General features: G+C 49.0%; 1 protein-coding gene across 2 annotated transcripts; it reads right to left on the minus strand.

The window, feature by feature from the left end:
• Positions 1-503: 503 nt before the first annotated feature.
• On the minus strand, positions 504-12,395 carry Pex26 (peroxisomal biogenesis factor 26). 2 transcript variants are annotated; one of them, XM_032905756.1, is made up of 5 exons: positions 11,828-12,395; positions 10,290-10,430; positions 8,768-9,063; positions 5,932-6,078; positions 504-3,064 (listed from the first exon to the last, which is right to left on the minus strand). In XM_032905756.1, the coding sequence occupies exons 1-5, from the start codon at positions 12,043-12,045 to the stop codon at positions 2,961-2,963; spliced, it is 906 nt and encodes a 301-aa protein (XP_032761647.1). In that variant the 5' UTR covers positions 12,046-12,395; the 3' UTR covers positions 504-2,960. The 2 variants fall into 2 exon arrangements, with proteins under 2 accessions (XP_032761647.1, XP_032761648.1); XM_032905757.1 differs by having other exon boundaries at positions 1,101-3,061.
• Between the last annotated feature and the right edge of the window lie 544 nt (positions 12,396-12,939).

Consider the following 12,939-nt stretch of genomic DNA (forward strand, 5'->3'; position numbering starts at 1 on the left):
TCCTGCCTAACATGGGACAGCTGCTCCTGCCGTCCTAGGCACTCCTTAAGTTGGAATGTCTGTTCCCTGTCACACACTGCAGACACCGGAGAGCTGGTCAATTCTATCTAGTTCTCCCTGGTACATCTGCCTATTAACAATGAACTCCAGCTAGAGAATGACAGAGAAGACTGCAGGTGAAGGGGGGGGGCAGTGATAGAACACTAGAGGGTCAGGAGGCCTGGGTCTTATTCAGGCTGTGACTTAGGACAGATGGTTTCACCTTTCTGAGTCTCAGTTTCGTTAACTAAAAGAGAAGGTGGCTGCAAGATACCATCTGCAACTGAGACTCTCTAGACCCGACATCTCCCAGTCCCAGCATGCACTGCTCTTCGTGGACACTGATCCCCCTCTGAGACCAGCCAGTGTGTGTGGTGTCTTGGACGGTGCTATCTAAGTGCACGCAGCGTAAGACATTTTAAACATTCTAGAAGTCTCACTACAGAAAGCAGAGGCAGCTGAAATTAGCTTATTCAATTTTATTGAACCAAATATATCCAAAATATTATCATTTCAACATAATCAATATAAAAATCTTCCAGTTTTTTTTTTATTTTATTTTTATTTTTTTGTACTTGGTCTTTGAAATCCAGTGTGTATGTTTTACAATTACAGCATGTGTCCACATGGGTGAGCCACAACTCAAAATGCTCAAAAGCTGCCTTTGGCTGATGGCTGCAGTGCTGGCCTAACAAACAAGGCCGGCCCTCCCTTCACTCTGACCTCTTAAGCCCAGAGCTGAGGACCAGCCTACATCCTTGGAAAGGTCAAAGTAACAGCAGCAGTTTGGGCTTCGAGTTCCTCACCTGACAGGCAGGCAGTGAGGGTACAGACAGCCCTGCAGCAGTCAGGTAAAATAGCCAGAGCCCCACGGGCCACCAGCAGAGCGACACTGAGGAGCATCAGGAGAAAGACAAGCGGATCTGATCAGTTCAGGATTTCACAGCACAGGACAGCGCAGGCACCAGAAGCACATGCCCATCACTCACTCACCCCTGTGCCTGGGAATAGCCACGGCTCACAAGAACTGTCCCTCAGGGCTGTGGAAAGTGCCCAAAGAGCCCCAAGTAGCCCATTCACTCATGGAAGAGCCCTGTGAGAAGAGGACCAACCTGTAGCCGAGAAGGCTGAGCCCTGGCCAACAGTCACCCACACAGCAGAGCAGGAACGTGAGCCTGACTCAAACACTGTGCAGCCTTGTTCTCCGGCTTCAGAGGCAAACAGTCCTGCCACCACCACGCTTTCCTGCAGGAGGGGCGGGAGGCAGGGCTGGGAAGCAAAGGATGCTGGGTAGCTCTTGAGGGAGCCTGGAAAGCCAAGGATCTGGGGCAGAGCTGCTAAAGACCCTCCAGCAGTTACAGCGAAACCATGACAGAGAGGCCTGAGGAGGGCCTGGCAGCTAGAACGCAGCCTGCTGAGGGAGCAGGGCAACACGGCAAAGGAGCCGTCAGCCAAGCCTGCGAACACTGGACCTAAGTTTCCACTGAAAAGAATCTGGATTTTTATCCTGTGGGCCACGGAAGCCATTAAGGAGTTTCTTCTAGGGCAGTGAACATGCAGATCCGCATTTCAAAACCATTGTCATAAGGTGTGTGAGTCACAGACACTCAAGAGGCTGGAGGGTGGAGTTCAGCACTTGAGCCCAGGCCTTCTGGGCCAAGTTGGGCAACAGTGAAGGAATCGTGGCCAAGGGATTTCAACCTTCCGGAATCCTTTTCTCTCCCCAGCGATCTAGGGTCTGTTTTTGTTTTTTTTGTAAGATGGTTCTAGTTCCCAAGTCTTCAGGATTTCGATGGAATTCTGTCTGAGAGTTTTCCTCTTCTAGAGAAAAGCTAGACTCACAGTCCCTAAAAATCAACCAACAGAAAGGCTAGCAAACCCTCTCGGCACCCTTGCCATCCGGTGTGGCCGGCTGAGGGCCTCCATCCTGGCGGCACCAGAGTATTCTGCACTTTCTTACACAGACATGCTGAGGCCTGCGCAGTGCCTCCTCCCTGGGGTTGTCCCTCTGACCCCCCCCCCAGCCCCCTCGGATCTTACAGCTCACCTGATTACCCAGTTCCATTTTCAGCTCCCAGCCCTGCGCCTGGCCTACTTTTCACAGCACAGGAGCAGAGAGACTTGGGCATTATTCAAACAACGGACAACTAGGACCCTGAGAAAGGACCAAGGTGAGTCAGTGGTGAGACACGGGGGGCTGGACAGGTCAAAAGGTGGTGGGGTAGAGTAGGAAGACAGTGGGTCCCAGTGAGCAGTGCACGCCCCAGGCATGCTGGCAAACTGTGCTAAGACTCAGCGGCACCAAGAAAGATCACATTCCCCAGAGATAAGGTCAGGCAGGCTCACATTGCTCATGTGGCTACCTGGGTGGGTCAGAAGCCACATCCTGTCTGAACAGAAAAATGCCGCTAGCAGAAAGCTGGACCAATGGGAGGGGATGGTGAACTGATCCCAGCCTCTGTGGGAGGGGCGTGGGGGAAGAGAGGACTCCAGTTTTACTGAATTCAGGTACTGAGCTGTGGAGGGATTTCAGAGGTAAATGGCTAAGGGCCGCTCCACCACGTTTGTGAATCCCAGCTCCTCCAGCGCCCGATCTGGAAGGTCACCCTCTGCCTTTGTCAAGAAACCAGAATGTCTCAAGACCCAGTCCCTGCTCCTAAACCCCTTCTTTTTGAGGAGCTGTGGCAGAGTTCTGTGCGCTGGCCTCGGGCACCACTGTTCACACACTCCTTTTGAGGCCAGCCACAGTGGAATACGGAAGGGCGGGTTCACAGGCAAGCCATGGCTCTCCTGCCTTGGCCCCTCCTCCTAGAACGATGGGCCCACTGCCATGGTGCCATCTGGGACTCAGCCACTGGGCTCGGCTTTTCCGCTTCTGTAGATGGGGACTGTAAGAAGCAGAGGCAGCCACGTAGGACCACTCAGTCCCGGAGGGTGAGCGGGTAGAGCCGAGAAAGCATGGCCTTCTGGATCCGGCGGAAGAGCTGGGTCAGCTGGTAGAGGAAGGGCAGTGAAGAAGGAGCTGCTGTGGGAAAGGAGAGACTATCATGAGTGCTCTTCCCTCAGCCCCTCCGAGGCAGCCAGAAAACAGCCCGGCTTCCTGCTATTCGCAGCCTCCTCCTCCGCAACAAGAAATCTCACTTTCTCTGAAATTTTTTTCCAGTTGAATTACAATAACTTTAAATATTCTAGAAAAAAAAATCCAGATTTATTACATCTTAATCATTCTGGCATTTACACAACCTCTGGTGACTCTCAGAAGCCTACACCGTGCTTCCGGTGTCGGGCGTATCTCAGGTGTGTCTTGCTTTCTTCCAAATGCCTCTTTCCTAACTTTCCATGCTTAGGCCTCTGTTAAAATTTTTCTTCGGGGCTGGAGCGATGGCTCAGTAGTTAAGAGCACTTGCTGCTATTGCGAAGACCTGGGCGCAGTTCCTAGCACCCACATTAGAGGCTCACGACCAGTTCCAGGGTATCTGACACTTCTGGCTTCCAAGAAAACCAGGCATGCATGTGGTACCCATATATATATGCAGCCTCATACATATTTTTTAAGTCTAAAAAATGTCTATTAAGCCCCAACTCCACTTCCTGAAAGAAATAATTAACAACCATGGGAGCAACGTCTACCACTAGGGAGAGCCATTTGGAAAAATTTCACTGCACTTTGTGCCTTTCTGTGCCTTTCAGTTTGAAGCCTTAGGACAGTTTGACCTATTTTACCACGAATTAACGACATTGAAAATTTAAAAAAACAAAACAAAACAAACTACCATTTGTTTCGTTTCCTTGTTTGGATTACAGACTTAAAAAATACATATTTCTACTTTTAGTTTGATTTGGGGAGGTTGGCCAGGTTGGGCAAGGATGACAGAGTTGTGCTGGGACTCCAGGTGGGAGCCATCACACCAAGTTCTTTGTGGTGCTGGGAACTGAACCCAGGCCTTAGTACATTCCAGGCAAGTGTGGTATCTGAGCTCATCCCTGGCCTCCAAAATAAGGAATACATATTTCTCTCTTAAACACCCTAGCACCTTAGAGAGCTAGGACAGGGGCTTCAGCTGGGACTGGAGGCCAGCCTGGGCAAGGCTATGAGACACACACAGACCTGCTCCTCTAAGTGGGGGGAGCAGTGTTTAGGGCTAAGGAGATGGCTCCGTAAAGTACTTGCCAAAAAGTGTGAAGACCTAAGTTCAAATCCTAAATACTCACTTGAAAGCCAGGCATGGGGTAGCACATACCTGCAACCCCAAGGCAAGTTCCACGGTCAGTGAAGAGACTCAAAAACTACAGCAGAAGGACTGGGGCTGCAGCTCAGTGACAGAAGAGTCACTCCTCAGGGCTGAGGGCCTCAACTTAATCCCTGGCCACTGTCATCCTTATCATCATCATGTGGAGTAGCCAACAGTGCACATACACGCGCACATGCATACACACACATGCACAAACGCACGCACACACATATAGACATGCGCACACGCATGCTTGCATAGTGGGAGCAGTGGGAGGAAAGGTGTTTATTCCTCTAAGGCTGGAGATGCAACCCAGTCCTTCCTACATGTATGTATGCCACATGCTGCCTACCTCCACCCCCAGCCCTCCATACCTGTTATTTTTCTTTAAAGTAACTGACCTTCTTCTCCCCAAATTCTATTTGCAGCGCCACCCACCCCCCTGCGGGTCCTCCTCTCCTGAGGAAGCTCCGAGCTGCTCAGTACACACCTAAGTTTAAATGGTTTTCTTGGTTACCATTTAGGAGATCAGGGTTTAGGGGAAGTCATAAGGAACTTCTACTAAATTCTTATCAACTATGCAAAGTAGAGAGTCAAGGACAGATGGGAAATCACAGGAACTGAACTTCCCCTTTTCAAACGTGTTTTTCCAGCACTGAGAATGTGCTTCCCACGGTAGGGGTGTCTCTGCTCGCCCCTCATTTCTGTCCTGTTTCTGGAAGCTGCTGGTGGCTTTCTTGTATAACCAACAGAGCTGTCCAGAGAGGACATTTCTGCTCAGAGTCCAACAAGTGAGAGGGAAGGTGAGGAAAACAGGGACTTAAAGTCAAAGGTTTAAAACTAGGCGAACTGTGTGGCTCTGGTCTAGTCACTCTGGTTATTAGATTTCTCAACCAACGATGAAAGAAAATTAAAGGCTTCTCATTTCTTCTTGGTTTTGAAAGTTGCACAATCCTATCCTACATCTAAATTCTTGAGAAAGTACAGACTGCTTCATAACCCACGGAGAGTGACGAGGAAAGTCCGGCTTGGTGGTGCACGCCTACAACCCCAGCATCTGGGAGGCAGAGACAGAAGGTTCGACACCATTCTGCACTACACAGCAAGACTTGCCTTTTGTTTTTGTGTTTCTCGAACGGCAGTCAGTCACCTAACTGTGGCCCAGAGTCCCATATCTGAGTGACCACTACACAGGTGGTTTCCCGAGTCTCACCTCTACTCCACAGTGGGGCAGAAGAGATTAATCACCCAAACGACTGACACATATCAGTCAGGGGAAAAGTCTATAAACCAGATTATCATTTAGCTGTTTCACATTTTTTCCCCACATCGTCTAAAATATGTCAGACTTTCACTTACTATTTCAGGGTCATTACACGAGCCAGGAGACCTTAACTAATTTAATTTAGGTTTTACTATGAGAAAGCTTCTTAGCGTTGCGTTCTGATCAGAGGTCACCCCTGGATGGAGCAGGGCCCAGGTGAGTCCATCGGCATGCAGAGCAGCAGGGAAATGTTCTCCAACTGCTCTCCTAGGGTCTGGGCCTGGTCTCCCCTCCAGGTGAGGTAGACTCTAGTTCTTTGTGGGAGAGGCTCAATGTCACAGGAGGTGGCGCCCTCCCAGGCTCTCACAGACCCTGCCGCCACACCCCTTCACTCACCTGGATCAAACCGTAGAACCAAGAGACAGAGGATCAAGGCAGCCAGGAGGCCCTTTCTAAAGGGCTGGGAGAGAAGGTGGCTCACCGCAGAGCCCCAAAGCCGGCGAAGCAGCATCAGCAGTGACAGCAACTTACGGGGAAATGAACCTGGCCAGGGGACAGAGCGTCATCACAGGGTGAGTCAGGCAAATCAGATCTGAAGAGTCAATCCAAACCAAATGAGAATGACTTCCTTGCACAACTCATTAAGCAATTCAAAAGAAAATACTAAAAGCTTAAAAATAAAAAGAGGCATCGTTTGCATAGGGGTTTGGTTTGCATAGGGGTTTGGTTTGCATTGGAGTTTGGTTTGATTTGGATGGAGATGAATCCCATGATCTTGTAGATACTTGGCAAGCATTCTGCCACTGAGCTGCATGGATCTTTGTGGTCTAGTAAGTCCACTGCTATCTTAAGATGTTTTAAGGATAGGCTGTATGAAGACGTATGCAAGACCTACGCATCCATGTAAGCATTCTTCATATTATGGACTGACTTGTGTAAAATAACTCAGAGCCATACTTGTGGTCCATCGTTAACACGGAGAAACGGAGGGCCTTTAATATAGGCAGTTGAGAACTCACGACTGGGAATGTGAATGAGGTCATGATCCCAGCAGTCCCAAAACAAGCAAAGCCCATCCTGACAGAACTCGCCACACAGGTTACGGATGTGCTCATTCTCACGTGTAGAATTGTTTGGGAAGAGGGAAGCTCTGCTGAGAAAATGCCTCTACCAGATTGCCCGTGGGTAAGCCTGTGGGACATTTTCCTAATTACTGATGTGGGTGAGGCTATCCCACAGTGGCGGGCGGTCCATCCCTGAGCTGGTGGTCCTGGGCTCTATAAGAAAGCAGGCTGAGCAAGTCCTGTGGAGCAAGCCAGTAAGCAGCACCCTTCCAAGGCCTCTGCATGAGCTCCTGCCCTGACTTCCTTTAATGATGGACTATGCTGTAGAATGTAAGCTGAAGTAAACCCTTTCCTCCTCAAGTCGCTTTTAGTCGTGGTGTTTTACCACAGCAACAAAACCTAACTAAGACAATGGCGGTGGGCCTGGGCACCCCCCACCCCCAAAACTACAACCTGCTAACAAAAGAAGTGAATCTATTCCAGAAGGTCTACACAGAAAAGTACTTTGGAGGACATGATTATAGTTTCCTGATTAAAATAACAGGTTTTCCTGTAAATTTTAAAAAGAAGAAGGCTTACTGATCGCTAATCTGTCCAAAGACAGACAGTGCTGAAAGAGGGGATACAACTAATTGCTGTTCTAGCTCTGCTCTGAAATGGATATTTTGTTTCTGGTGGTGGATAAGCACATAAAAATGTATTTGATGGAAAAGTATACTTCCAGTGTGAGACTCCCCAGCTTCTCCTCCAAATGGCTACTCAAACCGCACAGAAGCTCACTGAATTGTACAGTCTTTCAGTCTGGTCAATTTCTGTGTTTTGGTTTGGTTTTTTTAATTTGTAACCATCTTCCCCGTATCTAAATCTTTGTTCCATTTATTTATTCCACCACGCGGCAAATAAAAGGGATGCAACCCGAGTTTTCTAATCAAGCTTCACAGGCACCCGCACTCACACGCACATATCCAAGCACAGGCAAATGCACAGACGTAATTTAAAATGAAATATATCTTGTTTTAAAATCAGAAGGCCCTGCTTCGGGAGACAGGTGATTTTCTAGCCCTAAGCAAGGCCCTGGGTTGATCCCAGCTCTGAAAAAAAAAGAAAAGAAAAAAAAATAATAAGAAAGAAAGAAAGAAAGAAAGAAAGAAAGAAAGAAAGAAAGAAAGAAAGAAAGTGATTTTCTAGCCCTGGAAGTCTTCACATGCAGACTGAGGCAAGAGAGACTGAAAGGCCTGAGCAGGAAGGGTGATCTAGGCCAAGGGCCTTTAAAGTTCCTGGAACAGACCAATCCCTCTCCCAAGTGCATTCCACTGCCTCGTAAGGATGCTACCAGAAAGGGGCTGGAGAGATGGCTCAGAGGTTAAGAACACAGACTGCTCTTCCAGAGGTCCTGAGTTCAAATCCCAGCAACCACATGGTGGCTCACAACCAAAGACAGCTCAGTGTACTCACATACATAAAATAAATAAATAAATCTTAAAAAGGATGCTACCAGAAGCCAGTGGGTAGCACAACTATATGCTAAAGAACATGGTGGACCTCAGCTAAGAGAACAAACAGTCAAACAAAAGCTCTAGTTCGGTGAAGGCAGATAGGAGGCCGGGCGCAAAGACCCAAAGCTGAAGAAGGCCATTTTTATTTCATAATTTACATATTTAAGTTATGAGTGTATTTTTTTAAAAGGTTTATTTATTATATAAGTACACTGTCGCTGTCTTCAGCACACCAGAAGAGGGCATCAGATCTCATTACAGATGGCTGTGAGCCACCATGTGGTTGCTGGGATTTGAACTCAGGACCTCTGGAAGAGCAGTCAGTGTGCCCTTAACCACTGAGCCTTCTCTCCAGCCCAAGCTATGTGTATATTAGGGCCAGTGTTCGAAGGAGGAGTTAACGGCTCCAAGACAGCATGATGGAAGCAAAAACCCTAGCAGGAGGATCCCAAGGAGATGCCTGATCAGACCCCAAAGGGAAGCGACTTTTCAAGTCAGTGTCAGGAGACCCCGCAACACCTCCCCATGTGCAGACTCTCCCTGCGCTCCAACTTCAGAGCCTTGCTTGGTTTGTATACCACACAGTTAGTCTTAAGTTCCTAGGCTTAGGAAACTCAGAACTGTACAGGGGATGCCACGGGACTCCTTAGCCACAAAGCCCTGACGTCCTACCTTCCTGCCTCAGCTTCTGGGGCTCCTGGGAGTTCAAATGCTCCTGTGTAAGCTGTTGTCGTGCTGTGTGGATGGCCTGGAGTGCCTCTACCCGCTGCTCCTCGCTGAAGGCCGCAGAGCCCACGGCCAGCTCCTCAGCCTCTGACAAGCGACCCAAGGGTAGCAGCAGCCGGAACAGGTGGAGTTTGGCCAGAGATCCATATTCTGGAAGGCCCTGGTTATCTGGGTCCTGGAGCCAGGCTCCGGCCACACCCAGCACAGCTTCGGGATCTTTCATTTTGCTGTATAAAAGGATGCTGTGTCCGAAACAACACAGTCCCCAAAAGAGAAGAGTCAGTGATCTACAGGTGGCTTCTCCTCAAAACCATAAATGTCTATAATCCTACCCTCCCAGGTCCTCCAGCCTGTCCCTCTGGGGCATGGACACTGTTAAGAATTAGAGATCAGCAGCTAAGAGCACTGGCTGCTCTTCCAGAGGTCCTGAGTTCAATTCCCAGCAACCACATGGTGGCTCACGACCATCTGTAATGGGATCTGATGCCCTCTTCAGGTGTGTCTGAAGACAGCGACGGTGTACTCACATACATTAAATAAGTAAATCTTAAAGTAATAATAATAATTAGAGACTAGATGGTTGGAGACAGTGATTAAGAGTGAGTATTGCTGCTCTTGCAGAGGACTGGAGTTTTATTCACAGCACCCATACTGGGCAGCTCAAAACCACCTATAACTCAGGCTCTGGGATATCTGAAATATCCATCTTCTGGCCTCCAAGGGCACTGGCACTCATACGCACACACAAATAACCTTATTTTTTATAATAATAACTTTCTTTTAAGAGTTAGAGACTGAGGGCTGGAGAGATGCTCAGAAGTTAAGAGTGCGGTTGTTCCTCCTGAGGACCCAGGTTTGATTCTCAGCCCCTACGTGGAGGCTCACAACTGTCTGTAGCCACCGTTCCCTGGAATCCAATGCCCTCTTCTGGCATCGGTGTGCACCAGGCACACGTGTAGTGCAGACATACAATGCATGCAGCACAGACTAACACTCAGGCAAAACAGCATCATACATAACAAAACAAAACGTAAAATGTTTGCTGTGTAAGCCTGAGGCCCAGAGTTGGGACCTTGGCAGCCATGTAACAAGCTAGACATGGCTCCACCCACACCAGTAATGCCAGCATTGATGGGGAAGAGCCAGGGGGATGACAGGCACTTGCTGGCTCTCAGCCTAGCTACGAAAGAATATGAGGTTCAGGGAGAGACCCTGCCTCAAAGAATAAAGCAGAGAGTGATAGAGGACTCCAAGTACCGTTCTCTGATCTCCACGCACACATGCATGAGCACCCACATCCACACATGCCTGCTCCTTGTCCATAATTGCCATGGTGTGAGGTCTGAACTCAGTGAGGAGACCCGAATTCAAAAGGAACTGACTAGGAATGAGGACAAACGAGTTGGGAGACTCTGACTCACAAGACCCCACAATCCCACCCTGACCCAATGCTAGCACAGGGACCTACCACAGCTCCAGGACTTTGGGAGGCAGCTTTTCAGGAACATGGTAATACCCGAGGACCCAGGACAAGGCTTCTCTCCATCGATCCATTTCTGCCAGAGCCTGGATCCCCACTACACACAGGGAACATTTCACCTCCACAACACTGACAACGGAAAAACACAAGTCAGCTTCATTCTCGTTTCCCCTCTCTCTACTCCATCAACTCAGAGGCTACTACCTTTACCTTTTCTGTTATTTATTGGCCCAGGCCTTACCACAGGTCTCATGGGCTGCCATCCCATCCTGAAGTTAAGTTCTGGAAACCTTTTAGAGGCCAACACATATCTCTACATCTGAATGGAAGGAGAAGTGAACAAACAGAAGGTAATCCTGTGGGAACAGCACACCTCGAACATGTAGCAAGTGGGTGCGCACTGGCAGAGAGTGGGAGTTGAGAGTGTGCTAACTGAGAAACAGGCTTAGAGTGAGGCTTCTGGCTGGGTGCTCCTATCGGAACTTAAGTGGTCTTTTAGAATCATCTATGTCCAGCCGGGCAGCGGTGGCACTACTCTAATCCCAGCACTTAAGAGGCAGAGGCAGGTGGATATCTGAGTTTGAATCCAGCCAGGTCTACACAGTGAGTTGCAGGACAGGGCTACACACAGAAATTCTGTCTCAAAATGAAAAGGAAAAATAAAAATAAAAATAAAAAAAATAAAACTATATCTAAGGGCTGGAGAGATGGCTCAGTGGTTAAGAGCACTGACTGTTCTTCCAGAGGTCCTGAGTTCAATTTCCCAGCAACCACATGGTGGCTCACAACCATCTGTAATGGGATCCGATGCCCTCTTCTGGTGTGTCTGAAGACAGTGACAGTGTACTCACATACATGAAATAAATAAATCTTTAAAAAAAAAAAACTATATCCAAGGGCCACAAAGCAAAGCCCTCAACATTCAATGTGTACCCTTTATACTCCCTAAAAGCACAGTCAAGTCTCTCCAGTTTTTGTTTCTCTGCTGTCAACTCTGACTATTCTGCCTACTCCCTCCTCACCGTGAAGGTTTATACTCCACAGAGAAATGGTGCCCCCAGCTGCAAGAGGAGGCCAATGCATTAGAAAGAGCAATCTAAAGCAAGGGTTTCCTAAAGGCAATTCACCCAGTCCTTCAACAATACCAGAACAGTGTGCCCCCCACCCCCACCCCACACACCCACTTTCCATGATCTGCCAAGGCCAGGAATGAATAGGAAGGTTCCTAAAGGAGGCTGCTACCTGCTTACTTAACTTCCTCACGACTGGACACTTAATACACGTCCACCCTGTCCTCCTGCACTGAAAAGGTGAGCAAAGAATTGGCTGTGGCGTCCCTCCAAACTGTTGCATGATTTGACTTCAGTGTGCAGTATTGTGGGTGCAGGATGAGCAACCAGGCTCTCTCAAAGAGGATCCCCTAGGGAGGGCAAGGTGTAAGGTTGGCCAATCTCGCAATGCCAGAAATTCTGAGACCGAGTTCCTCCCCAAAAAGGATCCAAAAAGGAACACAGCCCAGCACGTACGTGCCACTCGCGGGCTCCTCCGCCAGGCTCTGCCAGGCTCGTTCGCAAGTCTCTAGTGCGGCGTGGAAGTCCAGGTGCACCACCAACAGGTCGGCCGCCTCTTCCAGCAGGTGCACCGCGGGTGACACAGCCGGGAGGGCGAGCGCGGGCTCGCTGCTCCGCAGAGGGCCCACGAGCCCTTTCAAAGGGGCTGCAGAAGTCGAAGCTTCGCTCTTCATAGCCAGCCTGGCTTCGACCAGGTTTCTTCACACGTCAGGAGGACAGCTTCTCCGGAGCTTCCTGGAAATCCGGAGTAGGCCTGGCAAATGACCCGCAAGCCTCACACTCTTACCCTCCACGCCTCTCCAGATCTTTTTCTAGGGAAGGAACAAGAAGGCGCTGGACCAGGGCACAGCCTAACCTTTGAGGGACCGGCCTGTTCAAGACTTAAGAAGCTGCCGAAGGCTCAGCACTAGTTCCTCCTACCAATAGACCTGTGCTAGAAGCACCGAAGCACCCAGAATAGAGAGCGGGACAACAGGACGTGCACAGGGAACTCACGGCCATAGACAACTCCGCCCCACTCCCTTCGCCACTACGGCGCACGCGCGCGCCCTGGAGCGCAGGATTCTGGGAATTGTAGTCCTGGCTTCTTGGGTCTGTGAAGCTTCGGGGAACCTCTGGCTCCCAGAGACTGTCACCTTCCAGAAATAACTCACCAGATCACCAGTTTCGCGGTGGGAAAGATGGGGAAGCTGAAACATTAATGAAATGCCTTTGTCCTGTGAAATAAGATCCTTTCCTCGCTAACCGGAAGAGGACGGACGGAAGAAATTTCAGCAAGGAGGTGGAGCTGCCTGCACCTTTTTTCGTAACCTCAGGAAAAGAAGAAAAAGAAAAGGAAAACTCTGGAGCTGGCTATTTCCTTTTCCTGGGTTCGATGATGCTATAAAGTGTGGCAGAGTGCAAAAACGCTTTCTGTCTCATTTATTCATCTCTATGAGTTAAGGACAACTATTATTCTATTTACAGATGAGATAGGTCACACAACAAATAAGTCACGAAAACATTGTTAAACCAAAGAAAGCACTCTTTTTTTTTTTTTTTTTTTTTTTTTGACTGAAAGGAGTGTC

Source organism: Rattus rattus, chromosome 6, assembly GCF_011064425.1.
Source record: "Rattus rattus isolate New Zealand chromosome 6, Rrattus_CSIRO_v1, whole genome shotgun sequence".
NCBI lineage: Eukaryota > Metazoa > Chordata > Mammalia > Rodentia > Muridae > Rattus > Rattus rattus.

What these genes read in the sequence shown, in the direction of transcription:
- Pex26 (XM_032905756.1), bottom strand. Translation starts at nt 12,045, where the DNA reads ATGAAGAGCGAAGCTTCGACTTCTGCAGCCCCTTTGAAAGGGCTCGTG. An exon ending in CCCAAAGTCCTGGAGCTGTG is followed by an intron (nt 9,064 to 10,289) that starts GTAGGTCCCTGT and finishes TTTCGGACACAG; the next exon opens with CATCCTTTTATACAGCAAAA. An exon ending in GGTTCTACGGTTTGATCCAG is followed by an intron (nt 3,065 to 5,931) that starts GTGAGTGAAGGG and finishes CCTTTCCCACAG; the next exon opens with CAGCTCCTTCTTCACTGCCC.